At 45.3% G+C, this 20,241-nt stretch overlaps 1 protein-coding gene across 1 annotated transcript in view; it reads right to left on the bottom strand.

Annotated features, from left to right (window-relative positions):
* Window positions 1-3,413, bottom strand: part of LOC112255811 (gamma-2-syntrophin-like) — an 88,115-nt gene extending 84,702 nt beyond the window's left edge. Inside the window, exons 1-10 of the mRNA XM_042326238.1 lie at window positions 3,315-3,413; window positions 3,156-3,185; window positions 2,955-3,011; window positions 2,703-2,756; window positions 2,473-2,529; window positions 2,221-2,274; window positions 2,010-2,078; window positions 1,768-1,824; window positions 1,584-1,652; window positions 1,360-1,426 (exon numbers count right to left, since the gene is read on the bottom strand). Coding sequence (XP_042182172.1) covers window positions 1,360-1,426; window positions 1,584-1,652; window positions 1,768-1,824; window positions 2,010-2,078; window positions 2,221-2,274; window positions 2,473-2,529; window positions 2,703-2,756; window positions 2,955-3,011; window positions 3,156-3,185; window positions 3,315-3,413 — 613 coding nt within the window. The remainder of the gene's footprint in view (window positions 1-1,359; window positions 1,427-1,583; window positions 1,653-1,767; window positions 1,825-2,009; window positions 2,079-2,220; window positions 2,275-2,472; window positions 2,530-2,702; window positions 2,757-2,954; window positions 3,012-3,155; window positions 3,186-3,314) is intronic.
* Between the last annotated feature and the right edge of the window lie 16,828 nt (window positions 3,414-20,241).

Genomic DNA, 20,241 nt, shown 5'->3' with positions numbered 1-20,241 from the left:
GTGAGATTGAGGGCATCAAGCTTGGATTGTAGGATGGCAGGGGTGTTATTAAGCAGGTCCCAGTTTAGGTCACCTAGTAGCACGAGCTCAGAAGATAGATGGGGGGCAATCAATTCACATATGGTATCGAGGGCACAGCTGGGGGCTGAGGGAGGTCTATAGCAAGTGGCAACAGTGAGAGTCTTGTTTCTGGAAAGGTGAATTTTTAGAAGTAGAAGCTCAAATTGTTTGGGTACAGACTTGGATAGTAATACAGAACTCTGCAGGCTATTTTTGCAGCAGATTGCAAAACCGCCCCCTTTGGCAGTTCTACTTGGCGGATAATATATATATAGTTAGCGATGGAGATTTCAGGGTTTTTGGTGGTTTTCCTAAGCCAGGATTCAGACACGGCTAAGACATCCAGGTTGGCAGAGTGTGCAAAAGCAGTGAGTAAAACAAACTTAGGGAGTAGGCTTCTAATGTTAACATGCATAAAACCAAGGCTTTGCGGTTACAGAAGTCAACCAATGAGAGCACCTAAGGAGTGGGGGTGGAGCTAGGCACAGCAGGACCTGGATTACCCTCTACATCACCAGAGGAACAGAGGAGAAGTAGGATAAGGGTACGGCTAAATGCTATACGAACTGGCCGTCTAGCACGTTCGGAACAGAGAGTAAAAGGAGTACGTTTCTGGGCACGATAGCATAGATTCAAGGCATAGTGTACAGACAAAGGTAAGGTACAATGTGAGTACATTGGAGGTAAACCTAGGCATTGAGTAATGATGAGAGAGATATAGTTTCTAGAGACGTTTAAACCAGGTGATGTTATCGCATATATAGGAGGTGGGACAACATGGTTGGTTAAGGCATATTGAGCAGGGCTAAAGGCTCTATAATGAAATAAGACAGTAATCACTAACCAGGACAGTAATGGACGAGGCATATTGATATTAGAGAGAGGCATGCATAGCCAAGTGAACATATGAGTCCAGTGAGTGGTTGGGCTGACTGGGGACGCGGCGATTCAGACAGTTAGCAGGCCGATGCTAACACGCTAACAGTTAGTAGGCCGAGGCTAGCAGTTAGCAGACCGGGGCTGGCAAGCTAGCAGTTAGCAGACCGGGTTAGCAAGCAATCAGTTAACAGGGGCTAGCAGTTAGCAGACCGGGGCAGGCAAGTTAGCAGTTAGCAGACCGGGGCAGGCAAGCTAGCAATTAGCAGACCGGGGCAGGCAAGCTAGCAGTGTGTGTATATGTGTCACAACATCACTCTGAGAGACAGAACACCCACATCATCACCCTGAGAGACATTACACACTCATCATCGCGCTGAGAGACAGAACACCCACATCATCACCCTGAGAGACATTACACACTCATCATCACCCTGAGAGACAGAACACCCACATCATCACCCTGAGAGACAGTACACTCATCATCACCCTGATAGACAGAACACCCACATCATCACCCTGAGAGACAGTACACCCACATCATCACCCTGAGAGACAGAACACCCACATCATCACCCTGAGAGCCAGTACACTCATCATCACCCTGAGAGACAGAACACCCACATCATCACCCTGAGAGACAGTACACTCATCATCACCCTGATAGACAGAACACCCACATCATCACCCTGAGAACCAGTACACTCATCATCACCCTGAGAGACAGAACACCCACATCATCACCCTGAGAGACATTACACACTCATCATCACCCTGAGAGACAGAACACCCACATCATCACCCTGAGAGACAGAACACCCTCATCATCACCCTGAGAGACAGAACATCCTCATCATCACCCTGAGAGACAGTACACTCATCATCACCCTGAGAGACAGAACATCCTCATCATCACCCTGAGAGACAGAACACCCTCATCATCACTCTGAGAGACAGAACATCCTCATCATCACCCTGAGAGACAGAACACTCTCATCATCACTCTGAGAGACAGAACATCCTCATCATCACCCTGAGAGACAGAACATCCTCATCACCCTGAGAGACAGTACACTCATCATCACCCTGAGAGACAGAACATCCTCATCATCACCCTGAGAGACAGTACACTCGTCATCACTCTGAGAGACAGAACACCCACATCATCACCCTGAGAGACAGTACACTCATCATCACCCTGAGAGACAGAACATCCTCATCATCACCCTGAGAGACAGTACACCCTCATCATCACCCTGAGAGACAGAACATCCTCATCATCACCCTGAGAGACAGAACATCCTCATCACCCTGAGAGACAGTACACTCGTCATCACTCTGAGAGACAGAACACCCACATCATCACCCTGAGAGACAGTACACTCATCATCACCCTGAGAGACAGAACATCCTCATCATCACCCTGAGAGACAGTACACTCGTCATCACCCTGAGAGACAGTACACCCTCATCATCACCCTGAGAGACAGAACATCCTCATCATCACCCTGAGAGACAGTATACACTCATCATCACCCTGAGAGACAGAACATCCTCATCATCACCCTGAGAGACAGTACACTCATCATCACCCTGAGAGACAGAACATCCTCATCATCACCCTGAGAGACAGTACACCCTCATCATCACCCTGAGAGACAGTACACAATCATCGTCACCCTGAGAGACAGTACACCCTCATCATCACCCTGAGAGACAGTACACCCTCATCATCACCCTGAGAGACAGAACATCCTCATCATCACCCTGAGAGACAGAACATCCTCATCACCCTGAGAGACAGTACACTCGTCATCACTCTGAGAGACAGAACACCCACATCATCACCCTGAGAGACAGTACACTCATCATCACCCTGAGAGACAGAACATCCTCATCATCACCCTGAGAGACAGTACACTCGTCATCACCCTGAGAGACAGTACACCCTCATCATCACCCTGAGAGACAGAACATCCTCATCATCACCCTGAGAGACAGTATACACTCATCATCACCCTGAGAGACAGAACATCCTCATCATCACCCTGAGAGACAGTACACTCATCATCACCCTGAGAGACAGAACATCCTCATCATCACCCTGAGAGACAGTACACCCTCATCATCACCCTGAGAGACAGAACATCCTCATCGTCACCCTGAGAGACAGTACACCCTCATCATCACCCTGAGAGACAGTACACAATCATCGTCACCCTGAGAGACAGTACACCCTCATCATCACCCTGAGAGACAGTACACAATCATCATCACCCTGAGAGACAGTACACCCTCATCATTGTCCAGAGAGACAGAACACACTCATCATCGTCCAGAGAGAGAGAGTGGAACCACACACACACGTTCTATATCACCTGTGCCTGGGGGAAGGGTGTAGGGGGTACTTCCACCTCCAGGTGTTTCTGTCTTATTGACAGGTGACTGGTTCCGCCCACCACAGCTTGTAGCAGCATTTGCCTAGATGATGGCAACAGAACTTTGTGTATATATACCATCACTTCAACACAGACACACGCCCAGTGACACAGGTGTCAGTTAGGAAGTGGAAGAGTGTGCTCTGGTGAACAGGAGGGAGGCGGGGCAAACACTGTCAGCCAATCAGAGATTAAGGAAAGCATTTTGGGCAAGTCCAATCTAGGGGAAATAAACATGCAATATATCAATATAAGAAAGGCAGGGTTTCTTCAACTATGGTTCGGGACCCAAAGTGGGCCCTGGGCATGTCAGAGGTGGGTCAGAAGTTATGAGAATGTATCTAGAATCACAAACAGTTTCTTCTTAATTTTGGTTGTTGGTGGACGATTTGGGTCACTGGAGGATGGTCAACTTCTCGAGGCTATTGATCTGACAGTGCTCCGGGGCAGGCCGCGATCCGACACAAACTTGGCACAGTTGTAAACAAACTGCTGATGGCTCTGCCATATAAATCTCCCCCAAGAACTCCAGCCACAAGAAGTGACCACTCAGCATTGGCACACCATCCACTCTTTGACAAAACACAGTAGAGTTAACAGAGCTCTGGAAACCAATTTATCCATATGAAGTCTGCATTTCACAAAAATATACATTGTATATAGTGCCTTCAGAAAGTATTGGTGGACTATTGGAAAGCAGATTGAACCAGGTTTTCCTCTAGAATTTTGCCTGTGCTTAGCTCCATTCCATTTATTTTCTATCCTGAAAAACTCCCCAGTTAACGATTACAAGCAGACCCATAACATGGTGCAGCCACCACCAAGCTTGAAAATTTGGAGAGTGATATGAGGTAATGTGTTGTATTGTATTTTTCCAAAACATAACACTTTGTATTCAGGACAAAATGTTTATTGCTTTGCCACATCTTTTGCAGTATTACTTAATACATTGCAGTAAACAGGCTGTTTTTCTAATATTTTTTATTCTGTACAGGCTTCCTTCTTTTCACTCTGTCAATCAGGTTAGTATTGTGGAGTAACTACAATGTTGTTGATCCATCCTCAGTTTTCTCCTATCACAGTCATTAAACTCTGTTACTGTTTTATAGTCGCCATTGGCCTCATGGTGAAATCCCTGAGCAGTTTCCTTCCTTCCTCCCTTCCTTCCTTCCTTCCTTCCTTCCTTGTAACTGAGTTAGGAAGGATGTCTGTATCTTTGTAGTGTCTGGGTGTATTGATACACCATCCAATGTGCAATTATTAACTTCACCTCAGCTCAAAGAGATATTCAATGTCCGTTTCTTATTTTTACCTGTCTACCAATAGGTGCCCTTCCTTGTGAGGCATTGGAAAACCTCCCTGGACATCGTGGTTGAATCTGTGTTTGAAATTCACTGCTTAACTGAGGAACATTACAAACAGTTGTATGTGTGGGGTACATAGATGAGGTAGTCATTCAAAAATGATGTTAAACACTTTTATTGCACACATGCAACTTATTATGTGACTTGTTAGGCACATTTTTACTCCTGAACTTATTTAGGCTTGCCATAACAAAGGGGTTGAATACTTTTTGACTCAAGACATTTCAGCTTTTCATGTTCAATTCATTTGATAAACTTTTGAAAAACATGATTCTACTTTGACATTACGGGGTGTTGTGAGTAAGCCAGTGACACAAAATATCCATTTAAGCAATTTTAAATTCAGGTTGTAACACAACAAAATGTGGAAAAAGTCAAGAGATGTGAAGACTTACTGAAGGCGCTGGACTAGATGATTATTGTTTACGTCACAATTTGGCTGTATGATTCATAAACATGTACAGTGCAGTCAGAGAGAATACAGATCCCTCCACTTTTTACAGCCTTATTCTAAAATTGATTAAAAACTTGTTTTTTTCTTATCAATCTACACTCAATACCGCATAATGACAAAGCGAAAACAGGTTTTTGGAAATGTTTGCAGATTTATTGCAAATAAACAACAGAAATACCGTACTGTAAAATTCCAGAAAATGATGTCATGGATTTAGAAGCTTCTGGTAGGCTAATTTACATAATTTGAGTCACTTGGACGTGTTCATGTGGATGTATTTCACGGCCTTCCTTCAAACTCAATTCCTCATTGCTTGACATCATGGGGAAATCAAAAGATATCAGCCAAAATGTGTAGACCTCCACAAGTCTGGTTCATCCTTGGGAGCAATTTCCAAACGCCTAAAGGTACCACGTTCATCTGTACAAACAATAGTACGTAAGAATAAACACCATGAGACCACGCAGCCGTCATACCGCTCAGGAAGGAGACGCATTCTGTCTCCTAGAGATGAACGTACTTTGGTGTGAAAAGTGCAAATCAATCCCAGAACAACAGCAAAGGCCCTTGTGAAGATGCTGGAGGAAACAGGTACGAAAGTATCTATATCCACATTACAGGTGGACTGGTACACTTCACAAAATAGATGGCGTCATGAGGCAGGGAAATTATGTGAATATATTGAAAAGAAATCTCAAGACATCAGTCTGGAAGCTAAAGCTTGGTCTTCCAAATTGACAATGACGCCAAGCATACTTCCAAATTTGTGGCAAATTGGCTTAAGGACAACAAAGTCAAGGTATTGGAGTGGCCATCACAAAGCCCTGACCTCAATCCTATAGAAAATTTGTGGGCAGAACTGAAAAAGTGTGTGCGAGCAAGGAGGCCTACAAACCTGACTCAGTTACACCAGCTCTGTCAGGAGGAATGGGCCAAAATTCACCCAATTTATTGTGGGAAGCTTGTGGAACGGTACCCGAAACATTTTACCAAAGTTAAACAATTTAAAGGCAATGCTACCAAATACTAATTGAGTGTATGTAAACTTCTGACCCACTGGGGATGTGATAAAATAAATAAAAGCTGAAATAAATCATTCTCTCTATTATTATTCTGACATTTCACATTCTTAAAAGAAAGTGGTGATCCTAACTGACCTAAGACAGGGAATTTTTACTAGGATTAAATGTCAGGAATTGTGAAAAACTGAGTTTAAATGTATTTGGCTAAGGTGTACGTAAACTTCCGACTTCAACTGTAAGTTTTCAGACCCTTTGCTATGAGACTTGAAATTGAGCTCAGGTGCATCCTATTTCCATTGATTGTCCTTGAGATGTTTTCACAACTTGATTGGAGTCCACCTGTGGTAAATTGAATTGATTTGACATGATTTGGAATGACACACACTTGTCTACGTAAGATCTCACCGTTGATAGTGCATGTCAGAGCAAAAACCAAGCCATGAGGTCAAATTAATTGTCCGTAAAGCTCTGAGACAAGATTGTGTCTTGGCATTGAAGGTCCCCAAGAAAACAGTGGCCTCCATCATTCTTAAGTGGAAGAAGTTGGAAACCACCAAGACTTCCTAGAGCTGGCCACCCAGCCAAACTGAGCAGTCGGGGGAGAAGGGCCTTGGTCAGGGAGGTGACCAAGAACCCAATCCCAGATCTCCAGAGTTCTTCTGTGGAGATGGGAGAAACTTCCAGAAGGACAACCATCTCTGCTGCACTCTACCAATCAGGCCTTTATGGTAGAAGAGCCAGACGGAAGCCACTCCTCAGTAAAAGGCACATGACAGCACACTTGGAGTTTGCCAAAAGGCACCTAAAGGACTCTCAGACCATGAGAAACAAGATTATCTGGTCTGATGAAACCAAGATTGAACTCTTTGGCCTGAATGCCAACTGTCACATCTGGAGGAAACCTGGCACCGTCTTCACTGTGAAGCATGATAGTGGCAGCATCATGCTGTGGGGATGTTTTTCAGTGGCAGGGACTGGGAGACTAGTCAGGATCGAGGGAAAGATGAACAGATAAAAGTACAGAGAGAAACTTGATGAAAACCTTCTCCAGAGCACTCAGGACCTCATACTGGGGGTGAAAGTTCACCTTCCAAGAGTGGCCCAGCCAAAGCCCGGACTTGAACCCAATCGAACATCTCTTGTGCATCGATGCTACCCATCCAACCTGACAGAGCTTGAAAGGCTCTGCAGAGAAGAATGAGAGAAACTCCCCAAATATAGGTGTGCCAAGCTTGTAGCATCATACCCAAGAAGACTCAATGCTGTAATCACTGCCAAAGGTGCTTTAACAAAGTACTAAGTAAAGGGTCTGAATATACTACTGTAAATGTAATATTTCAGTTTTTTATAGTAATACATTTGCAAACATTTCTAAAAACCAGTTTGTGCCTTGTCATTATGGGGTATTGTGATGTCATTATGGGGTATTGTGATGTCATTATGGGTTATTGTGATGTCATTATGGGTTATTGTGATGTCATTATGGGTTATTGTGATGTCATTATGGGGTATTGTGATGTCATTATGGGGTATTGTGATGTCATTATGGGGTATTGTGATGTCATTATGGGGTATTGTGATGTCATTATGGGTTATTGTGATGTCATTATGGGGTATTGTGATGTCATTATGGGGTATTGTGATGTCATTATGGGGTATTGTGATGTCATTATGGGGTATTGTGATGTCATTATGGGGTATTGTGATGTCATTATGGGGTATTGTGTGCAGATTCATGAATAAATAAAATAAATGTAATACTTTTTACAACGTAACAAAACGTGGAAAAAGTGAAGGGGACAGAATACTTTCCCGAATGTATTGTAATAGAATATTATCTCAGGAAACCACACAAATAATATTTTTAGGCAAACTATATGCTTTTGCTCATGGGTGTGGGAAGTTGTGCCCCAATTGGCCAATTAAGTTATTTCTGGACAGAATTTATGTCCAATCAGGGACCTTTTTTTTGGTTCTACAGTATATACCCTCTTTAAAGGTGGAAGCCTTTCCAAGAAAATTAAAACTCATAAGGCACTGGACAAATAAAGCATTATGTTTATGATGTCATGGTTAAAGTCTCCATAGGCTGCGCGCAGAATCTCCTGCTGTTCACGCACATCTGTCATTCGTTGTTTTGTGGGCCAGGCGTGTGCATCTACTGAAGGTAAGATAGACAGATACATTACATGGACAAAATATATTTATCCTGGTAGCCTACTTTGTGGCAGAATTTCTTAACTACGATGTGTGTGTGTGTGTGTGTGTGTGTGTGTGTGTGTGTGTGTGTGTGTGTGTGTGTGTGTGTGTGTGTGTGTGTGTGTGTGTGTGTTGTTTTCAGAACCACCCCACCAGCCACCATAAAATATATCGTCTCCGTAGAGAACTTGTTGATTCAACAGGGGGCTTCTGGGGTGGTTTCAGCGTTGTCAAGGGGGCGTTTTGGTTGCTACGGGAATCATTGTGCAGGTGTTGACCTGGGCTGGTGACGTCAGCTGACTGGAATCTCCCCCGATTTTACATTCTAATGTCTATTTCTCAGTCTCTGCTGATGTTTATTTCCAGCAGTTTCCTCCGGTATCTGAGGCTACCTAACCTTCAACACCACAGTTTGTCTATTCTGATGTTCCATTTGGAGTTGACACCCTGTCTGGTCTGTCTTGTCTGTCTGTATTGTCTGTCTGTATTGTCTGTCTGTGTGTCCGTGTGTCCGGTGTGTATAGAGTGTATATTACGGGGGGCCCAGGGCAGGGACATCAGTGGGTCTGGCAGTGCAGCATTTGTTATACCCTAGCTCCCTGTGGGGATGGAGTTCTCAGGGTGGTGAGAAATGTTGGGTTTGCGCCAGACATAGCATTTTTCTTGATGGCCAAAAAGCTACACTTTAGTCTCATCTGACCAGAGTACCTTCTTCCATATGTTTGAGGAGTCTCCCACATGCCTTTTGGTGAACACCAAACGTATTTGCTTATTTTTTTCTTTAAGCTATGGATTTTTTCTGGACACTCTTCCGTAAAGCCCATCTCTGGAGTGTACGGCTTAAATTGGTTCTATAGACAGATACAGATGTATCTCAATCCCTTTGCAGGTGTCATCACAGGACAGTCCTGTATCTCAGTCCCTTTTCAGGTGTCATCACAGGACAGCCCTGTATCTCAGTCCCTTTGCAGGTGTCATCACAGGACAGTCCTGTATCTCAATCCCTTTTCAGGTGTCATCACAGGACAGTCCTGTATCTCAGTCCCTTTTCAGGTGTCATCACAGGACAGTCCTGTATCTCAGTCCCTTTTCAGGTGTCATCACAGGACAGTCCTGTATCTCAGTCCCTTTTCAGGTGTCATCACAGGACAGTCCTGTATCTTTTCAGCTTTCATCTCAGGACAGTCCCATATCTTTTCAGCTGTCATCTCAGGACAGTCCCATATCTTTTCAGCTGTCATCTCAGGACAGTCCCATATCTTTTCAGCTGTCATCTCAGAACAGTCCCATATCTTTTCAGCTGTCATCTCAGAACAGTCCCATATCTTTTCAGCTGTCATCTCAGAACAGTCCCATATCTTTTCAGCTGTCATCTCAGGACAGTCCCATATCTTTTCAGCTGTCATCTCAGAACAGTCCCATATCTTTTCAGCTGTCATCTCAGAACAGTCCCATGTCTTTTCAGCTGTCATCTCAGAACAGTCCCATATCTTTTCAGCTGTCATCTCAGGACAGTCCCATATCTTTTCAGCTGTCATCTCAGGACAGTCCCATATCTTTTCAGCTGTCATCTCAGGACAGTAGGATTTTTAATGAATTTATTTGCACATTTTGGTGGAAAAAAAGTATTTGGTCACCTACAAACAAGCAAGATTTCTGGCTCTCACAGACCTGTAAATTCTTCTTTAAGAGGCTCCTCTGTCCTCCACTCGTTACCTGTATTAATGGCACCTGTTTGAACTTGTTATCAGTATAAAAGACACCTGTCCACAACCTCAAACAGTCACACTCCAAACTCCACTATGGCCAAGACCAAAGAGCTGTCAAAGGACACCAGGAACAAAATTGTAGACCTGTACCAGGCTGGGAAGACTGAATCTGCAATAGGTAAGCAGCTTGGTTTGAAGAAATCAACTGTGGGAGCAATTATTAGGAAATGGAAGACATACAAGACCACTGATAATCTCCCTCGATCTGGGGCTGCACGCAAGATCTCACCCCGTGGGGTCAAAATGATCACAAGAACAGTGAGCAAAAATCCCAGAACCACACGGGGGGACCTAGTGAATGACCTGCAGAGAGCCGGGACCAAAGTAACAAAGTCTACCATCAGTAACACACTACGCCGCCAGGGACTCAAATCCTGCAGTGCCAGACGTGTCCAGTACATGTCCAGGCCTGTCTGAAGTTTGCTAGAGAGCATTTGGATGATCCAGAAGAAGATTGGGAGAATGCCATATAGTCAGATGAAACCAAAATAGAACTTTTTGGTAAAAACTCAACTCGTCGTGTTTGGAGGACAAAGAATGCTGAGTTGCATCCAAAGAACACCATACCTACTGTGAAGCATGGGGGTGGAAACATCATGCTTTGAGGCTGTTTTTCTGCAAAGGGACCAGGACGACTGTGAGAGCCAGAAATCTTGCTTGTTTGTAGGTGACAAAATACTTATTTTCCACCAAAATGTGCAAATAAATTCATTAAAGGAAAGAATGAATGGGGCCATGTATCGTGAGATTTCGAGTGAAAACCTCCTTCCATCAGCAAGGGCATTGAAGAAGAAACGTGGCTGGGTCTTTCAGCATGACAATGATCCCAAACACACCGCCCGGGCAACGAAGGAGTGGCTTCGTAAGAAGCATTTCAAGGTCCTGGAGTGGCCTAGCCAGTCTCCAGATCTCAACCCCATAGAAAATCTTTGGAGGGAGTTGAAAGTCTGTGTTGCCCAGCAACAGCCCCAAAACATCACTGCTCTAGAGGAGATCTGCATGAAGGAATGGGCCAAAATACCAGCGACAGTGTGTGAAAACCTTGTGAAGACTTACAGAAAACGTTTGACCTCTGTCATTGCCAACAAAGGGTATATAACAAAGTATTGAGATAAACTTTTGTTATTGACCAAATACTTTTTTCCCACCATAATTTGCAAATAAATTCATTAAAAATCCTACAATGTGATTTTCTGGATTTTTTTTTCTAATTTTGTCTGTCATAGTTGAAGTGTACCTATGATGAAAATTACAGGCCTCTCTCATCTATTTAAGTGGGAGAACTTGCACAATTGGTGGCTGACTAAATACTTTTTTGCCCCACTGTACATTAATTCAGGCTAGAAGAGTGTAGACCCAATGACAATCGCCCAATGTCATTACACTTTTTGTTGTTTTCTATGTCTGTACTTCCATCTTTCTGTCTTTGTTTGTGTGTGTGTCTGCGTGCCTGTCTCTGTCTGTCTGCCTGATTGTGTGTACGGTACAGTAGTGGTTAATTCCCCCTGAACACAGATGGCTCAGGCGTTCTAATCCTCTTATGAATCCCACCCCTCCTTCTCTCCTGCACTGTCGTGTCCTGGGGATCATAATTAGTTAATAGAGTGAGCAACAGCGCGAGGAGGACAACAATGCACCTGCCGTTATTTTCGGGGGTCAGTAACGGAGGAAGAGAACGGATGCATGTTGTTCAGACTGGGACATGGGACTAATACTCCCTCGTGCACAGATAGAGGAGGCAAACCTGGAGTTTAGTGTTCCGTGTCTGAACTGGAGTTTATCGTTCCGTATCTGAACTGGAGTTTATCGTTACGTATCTGAACTGGAGTTTACCGTTCCCTATCTGAACTGGAGTTTATCGTTCCGTATCTGAACTGGAGTTTATCATTCCATATCTGAACTGGAGTTTATCGTTCCGTATCTGAACTGGAGTTTATCATTCCATATCTGAACTGGAGTTTACCGTTCCCTATCTGAACTGGAGTTTATCGTTCCGTATCTATGGATTACGTCTGAGACACAGTTTCTTCCTGTGAGGCAGAGGGGTGTGGTGGGAATCAACCGACTAGGGGAGAATGTAAGACACATATACCTGTAGAAGACACTTTGTTGATAAAAGCCCTACATCCTGCAGTGAGGATTTGACTGGCTGAATCATCTGTTTCTGGTAACTGACCTGGGGAGTTGACTGGCTAAATCATCTGTTTCTGGTAACTGACCTGGGGAGTTGACTGGCTGAATCATCTGTTTCTGGTAACTGACCTGAGGAGTTGACTGGCTAAATCATCTGTTTCTGGTAACTGACCTGGGGAGTTGACTGGCTGAATCATCTGTTTCTGGTAACTGACCTGGGGAGTTGACTGGCTAAATCATCTGTTTCTGGTAACTGACCTGGGGAGTTGACTGGCTGAATCATCTGTTTCTGGTAACTGACCTGAGGAGTTGACTGGCTAAATCATCTGTTTCTGGTAACTGACCTGGGGAGTTGACTGGCTGAATCATCTGTTTCTGGTAACTGACCTGGGGAGTTGACTGGCTAAATCATCTGTTTCTGGTAACTGACCTGGGGAGTTGACTGGCTGAATCATCTGTTTCTGGTAATTGACCTGAGGAGTTGTGTGTGTGTGTGTGTGTATTAGGCCTATAGCTCCAGTGGTGAGGTGGATTAGGATGTTTGTTCAGATGAGTCACAGCTGCTTAGGAAGGGATGAGGGTCAGAGAGGAGAGGAGAGGAGAGGAGGGAGAGGAGAGGAGAGGAGAGGAGGGAGAGGGAGGAGAGGAGAGGAGGGAGAGGAGGAGAGGAGGGAGAGGAGGAGACAGGAAGGGGGTGAATTATGGTTGAGGTGCAGCCAGAGTTATGCATTTGAACTCCCAGGAGAAACACTTCCTGTCTAGGTCTTGTCGTCACAGGAAGTTGACAGGCTGTCATACTCAAGGGGCCCCGCCCACACACACACGCACGCACACGCAAACACACACATGCACGCACACACACACACACACACACACACACACACACACACACACACACACACACACACACACACACCATGCACGCACACACACACACACACACACACACACACACACACACACACACACACACACACACACACACACACACACACACACACACACACACACAACACACTCCAGTTTCACAGATAGTGGAGCTGGTGTCTCAAAATTGCCAAGGCGGATCTGAATAAAACCCACACAGGAGGCGCTTTCTCTCTGGCTCTGAGAGAAAGCATCAACCTCTCTTACCAGTAGAGGGCTCTCTGGCTCTGAGAGAAAGCATGGACCTCTCTTACCAGCAGAGGGCTCTCTAGCTCTGAGAGAGAGCATCAACCTCTCTTACCAGCAGAGGGCTCTCTGGTTGCCTCTCCTTCAGTAATAACCAGAGGGGCATGATAGAGAGAGAGAGGCATAAAGGAGAGACAGACAGACAGACAGACAGACAGACAGACAGACAGACAGACAGACAGACAGACAGACAGACAGACAGACAGACAGACAGACAGACAGACAGACAGACAGACAGACAGACAGACAGACAGACAGACAGACAGACAGACAGACAGACAGACAGACAGACAGACAGACAGACAGGAGAGAGTATACAGACAGGAGACAGAGAGAGAGAGAGAGAAAGAGAGAGAGGAGGAGTGAATGAGAGAAGGAGAGAGAGAGAGACTTCCTCTGGTATCCAACAGACAGTCTCACCTCCTAGGCTTCTGATGTCTGACACTTTTATATCTAAGCTCATAAAGTACCTTATGTTCTGACTCAAATGCTCTGTTTGGTAAAATGTAAGTAAGATGTAATTCTCTAACGGTGCTCTTTGTGTGTGAAGGGGAGGACGAGGGGGGGATTAGCTAATCCCTAACCAGGGAGCCTTTCAGCTGGCAGCCACTGTGAACTGTGAGTCCTACCCTCTGCTCTGACACAGGGGTGGCCAAGCCTGCTCTTGAAGCACTTCTGGGTGTGCATGTTTTTGTTCCAGCCTTGCTCTAACATACCCGATTCAACTAATCAAGTTCCTGATTCAGGTGCGTTAGATTAGGACGGGAACAGAATGGTAGCTCTCCATGGGAGAATCTTAGTTGCATGTTCCTCGTGTCCTCTCTCCTCTCTCCTTGCTGCCTTCTCAAAACCCATTGGAGGAGAAGGTCAGAGGGGAAGGACCTCTGTCTTTCTCTTCCAATGGGTTTTTGAGAAGGAGGTGAGTAGTATTTAATTGAGATTCTACTCACGAGGATGGTTGAACATCCCTATCCTGATCCCTGACCCCTGACCCCTAACCCCTGACCCCTAACCTCTGAACCCATACCACAACACTCGTGTAAAAAAAAAGTGTTTCAGAAAAGTGAGTTGAATTTTGCTGCTTCACTGATGAGCTGTACATGTAGATTCTCACTCATTACTGACTATAGTGGTGTCCTAGATCACAGTGTGTGGATTTCAACTGTGGCTGGACTTCATAAAATCAAACAGGTGACACATTCATCCAATTTTGGCGCAATCTAATTTAGTAATAATAATTTATTACATTTGTAAAGTGCTTTTCCTTGTACAAGGTTAATCTCGAAGTGCATAAATAAAAGATAAACAATTAAAAAATATATATATCTATGACTGTATACTGTTGAAGTAGGAAGTTTACATACACGTAGGTTGGAGTCATTAAAACTCGTTTTTCAGCGACTCCACAAATTTCTTGTGAACAAACTATAGTTTTTGGCAAGTCGGTTAGGACATCTACTTTGTGCACGACACAGGTAATTTTTCCAAAAATTGTTTACAGACAGATTATTTCACTTATAATTCACTGTATCACAATTCCAGTGGGTCAGAAGTTTACATACACTAAGTTGACTGTGCCTTTAAACAGCTTGGAAAATTCCGAAAAATGATGTCATGGATATAGAAGGTTCTGATAGGCTAATTGACATCATTTGAGTCCATTGGACATGTACCTGTGGATGTATTTCAAGGCCTACCTTCAAACTCAGTGCCTCTTTGCTTGACATCATGGAAAAATCAAAAGAAATCAGCCAAGACCTCAGAAAAAAATTGTAGACCACAAGTCTGGTTCATCCTTGGGAGCAATTTCCAAATGCCTAAATGTACCACGTTCATCTGTACAAGCAATAGTACGCAAGAATAAACACCATGGGACCACACAACTGTCATACCAGTCAGGAAGGAGATGTGTTCTGTCTCTTAGAGATTAACGTACTTTGGTGCGAAAAGTGTAAATCAATCCCAGAACAACAGCAAAGGACCTTGTGAAGATGCTGGAGGAAACAGGTACAAAAGTATCTATATCAACAGTAATATGAGTCGTATATCGACATAATCTGAAAGGCCGCTCAGCAAGGAAGATGCCACTGCAAGCTGAAGAACACCATCCCAACCGTGAAGCACAAGGGTGGCAGCATCATGTTGTGGGGGTGCATTGCTGCAGGAGGGACTGATGCACTTCCCAAAATAGATGGCATCATGAGGGAGGAAAATTATGTGGATATATTAAAGCATCATCTCATGACATCAGTCAGGAAGTTAAAGCTTGGTCGCAAATGGGTCTTCCAAATGGACAATGACCCCAAGCATACTTCAAAAGTTGTGGCAAAATGGCTTAAGGACAACAAAGTCAAGGTATTGGAGTGGCCATCACAAAGCCCTGACCTCAATCCTATTGAAACCTGACCTAGTAACACCAGCTCTGTCGGGAGGAATGGGACAAAATTCACCCAACTTATTGCGGAAAGCTTTTGGAAGTCTACCCAAAACTTTTGACCCAAGTTAAACAATTTAAAAGCAATGCTACCAAATACTAAATGAGTGTATGTAAACTTCTAACCCACTGGGAATGTGATGAAAGAAATTAAAGCTAAAATAAATCATTCTCTCTACTATTATTCTGACATTTCACATTCTTAAAATAAAGTGGTGATCCTAACTGACTTAAAACAGGGAATTTTTACTAGGATTAAATGTCAAGAATTGTGAAAAACTGAGTTTAAATGTATTTGGCTGAAGGTGTTTGTAAAACGTCTGTTGTATATACTGTATATACTGTATATAACAGCTGTATATACTGTATATAACAATATAATTTAAGCACCAATCAATGTCTAGAAGGAAGGGTAGGACAGCCAATAGAGATCTAAGGCCTGCTTTAAAAGCCCCAACAGTCTGAATACAGGGGAAGTGGATAAGGTTTCAGGTGGATGACCATATGCTCTGGCTCTGTGGTCTGTTCCCTCTGTCTGATGCCTCCCTGAGCTAGTCAGTCAACTCCCCTCTCTAACTAACGTGTTCTGTATGGAACTGTGTGTGCATGTCTGTCTGTGTGGTCGACCCACCCCCCCACCACCCGTCAGATCTCAGCTGATTAAGGAGGCTTTGCTTTCTATCCTTAGCCTCCCTATTCCTCCTCCCCCTCTCCTCTCCTTCTCTCCTCCCCCTCTCTCCTCCTCTCCTCCTCATTCCTCCTCTCCCTCTCTCCTCCCTATTCCTCTTTCACCTCTCCCCTCCTCTCCTCTTCACCCTGTCCCCCTCCTACTCTCCTCCCCCTCTCCCCCTCCTCCCGTTCATTCCTCCTCTCCTCCCCCTCTCCCCTCCTCCCCTCCACGTCTGATTGGCTAGCAGCCATCTTACAGGAGTGGGTTTGAACCTGTTTCAGGCTAACGCTAACGCTAACCACAGTGTCAGTGTGTGGACTAGTGGCTAATGGTAGGCACGGCTAGCTCAAACACTCTCACACACAGACACTGGTACAGGCAGACAGACACTGGTACAGTGTGTGAGCCAGACACAGAACAAATTGAAGGAATTCCCCTCAGACTGCTTCTATCTGATTGGATCATGTTTCCAGACTATGTGAGTAGAATGTCTGGAAGTTAAGGGCTCTGGTGTGTTAAGGTGTGTGTGGTGGTCAGGGTGTGTGGTGGTCAGGGTGTGTGGTGGTTAGGGTGTGTAGTGGTTAGGGTGTGTGTAGGGGTCAGGGTGTGTGGTGGTCAGGGTGTGTAGTGGTTAGGGTGTGTAGTGTTCAGGGTGTGTGGTGGTCAGGGTGTGTGTAGGGGTCAGGGTGTGTGGTGGTCAGGGTGTGTAGTGGTCAGGGTGTGTGGTGGTCAGGGTGTGTGTGGTGGTCAGGGTGTGTGAAGGGGTCAGGGTGTGTGATGGTCAGGGTGTGTGGTGGTCAGGGTGTGTGGTGGTCAGGGTGTGTGGTGGTCAGGGTGTGTGTGGTGGTCAGGGTGTGTGTAGGGGTCAGGGTGTGTGGTGGTCAGGGTGTGTGTAGGGGTCAGGGTGTGTGGTGGTCAGGGTGTGTGTAGGGGTCAGGGTGTGTGGTGGTCAGGGTGTGTGGTGGTCAGAGTGTGTGGTGGTCAGGGTGTGTGGTGGTCAGGGTGTGTGTAGTGGTCAGGGTGTATGTGGTGGTCAGAGTGTGTAGTGGTCAGGGTGTGTGGTGGTCAGAGTGTGTGGTGGTCAGGGTGTGTGGTGGTCAGAGTGTGTGGTGGTCAGGGTGTGTGGTGGTTAGGGTGTGTGGTGGTTGGTGGTCAGGGTGTGTGGTGGTCAGGGTGTGTAGGGGTCAGGGTGTGTAGTGGTCAGGGTGTGTGTTCTACACCGTGCTTCTACACCTGCATTGCTTGCTGTTTGGGGTTTTAGGCTGGGTTTCTGTACAGCACTTTGAGATATCAGCTGATGTACGAAGGGCTATATAAATAAATTTGATTTGATTTGATTTGTGTAGTGGTCAGGGTTTGTGGTGGTCAGGGTGTGTAGTGGTCAGGGTGTGTGTGATGGTCAGGGTGTGTGTGGTGGTCAGGGTGTGTGGTGGTCAGGGTGTGTGGTGGTCAAGGTGTGTAGTGGTCAGGGTGTGTGGTGGTCAAGGTGTGTAGTGGTCAGGGTGTGTAGTGGTCAGGGTGTGTGGTGTGTCAGGGTGTGTGGTGTGTCAGAGTGTGTGGTGGTCAGGGTGTGTGGTGGTTGGGGTGTGTGTGGTGGTCAGGGTGTGTGGTGGTCAGGGTGTGTGGTGGTCAGGGTGTGTGGTGGTTGGGGTGTGTGTGGTGGTCAGGGTGTGTGGTGGTCAGGGTGTGTGGTGGTCAGGGTGTGTGGTGGTCAGAGTGTGTGGTGGTCAGGGTGTGTGTGGTGGTCAGGGTGTGTGGTGGTCAGGGTGTGTGTAGTGGTCAGGGTGTGTGGTGGTCAGGGTGTGTAGTGGTCAGGGTGTGTGGTGGTTAGGGTGTGTAGGGGTCAGGGTGTGTGGTGGTCAGGGTGTGTGGTGGTCAGGGTGTGTGGTGGTCAGGGTGTGTGGTGGTCAGAGTGTGTGGTGGTCAGGGTGTGTGGTGGTTGGGGTGTGTGTGGTGGTCAGGGTGTGTGGTGGTCAGGGTGTGTGGTGGTCAGGGTGTGTGGTGGTCAGAGTGTGTGGTGGTCAGGGTGTGTGGTGGTCAGGGTGTGTGGTGGTCAGAATGTGTGGTGGTCAGGGTGTGTGGTGGTTAGGGGTGGAGAAAGTATCCAATTGTCATACTTCAGTAAAAGTAAAGATACCCTAATAGAAAATGACTCAAGTAAAAGTGAAAGTCACCCAGTAAAATACTACTTGATTAAAAGTCCAAAAGTATTTGTTTCTCAATAAACTTAAGGATCAAAAGTAAATGTATTTGTGTAAATAATTTCAAATTCCTTATTTTTAGCAAAGCAGACGGCACCATTTTATTGTTTTCAAAATGTATGGATAGCCAGGGGCACTCTACAACACTCAGACATTATTTACAGATAGCCAGGGGCACTCTACAACACTCAGACATTATTTACAGATAGCCAGGGGCACCCTACAACACTCAGACATTATTTACAGATAGCCAGGGGCACTCTACAACACTCAGACATTATTTACAGATAGCCAGGGGAACTCTACAACACTCAGACATTATTTGCAGATAGCCAGAGGCACTCTACAACACTCAGACATTATTTACAGATAGCCAGGGGCACTCTACAACACTCAGACATTATTTACAGATAGCCAGGGGCACTCTACAACACTCAGACATTATTTACAGATAGCCAGGGGAACTCTACAACACTCAGACATTATTTACAGATAGCCAGGGGAACTCTACAACACTCAGACATTATTTACAGATAGCCAGGGGCACCCTACAACACTCAGACATTATTTACAGATAGCCAGGGGCACCCTACAACACTCAGACATTATTTACAGATAGCCAGGGGCACTCTACAACACTCAGACATTATTTACAGATAGCCAGGGGCACTCTACAACACTCAGACATTATTTACAGATAGCCAGAGGCACTCTACAACACTCAGACATTATTTACAGATAGCCAGGGGCACCCTCCAACACTCAGACATTATTTACAGATAGCAAGGGGCACACTACAACACTCAGGCATCATTTACAGATAGCCAGGGGAACACTACAACACTCAACATTATTTACAGATAGCCAGGGGAACACTACAACACTCAGACATTATTTACAGATAGCCAGGGGAACAGTACAACACTCAGACATTATTTACAGATAGCCAGGGGCACTCTACAACACTCAGACATTATTTACAGATAGCCAGGGGCATCCTCCAACACTGAGACATTATTTACAGATAGCCATGGACACACTACAACACTCAGACATTATTTACAGATAGCCAGGGGCACCCTACAACACTCATACATTATTTACAGATAGCCAGGGGCACTCTACAACACTCATTTATTATTTACAGATAGCCAGGGGCACCCTACAACACACAGACATTATTTACAGATAGTCAGGGGCACTCTACAACACCCAGATATTATTTACAGATAGCCATTGACACACTACAACACTCAGACATTATTTACAGATAGCCAGGGGCACCCTACAACACTCATACATTATTTACAGATAGCCAGGGGCACACTACAACACTCATTTATTATTTACAGATAGCCAGGGGCACTCTACAACACTCAGACATTATTTACAGATAGCCAGGGGCACCCTCCAACACTCAGACATTATTTACAGATAGCAAGGGGCAC

The sequence above is a fragment of the Oncorhynchus tshawytscha genome, linkage group LG08 (assembly GCF_018296145.1).
Source record: "Oncorhynchus tshawytscha isolate Ot180627B linkage group LG08, Otsh_v2.0, whole genome shotgun sequence".
Classification (NCBI taxonomy): Eukaryota; Metazoa; Chordata; class Actinopteri; order Salmoniformes; family Salmonidae; genus Oncorhynchus; species Oncorhynchus tshawytscha.
Note: the sequence above shows the minus strand (reverse complement) of the source record. Positions and strands in the feature narration are given on the sequence as shown.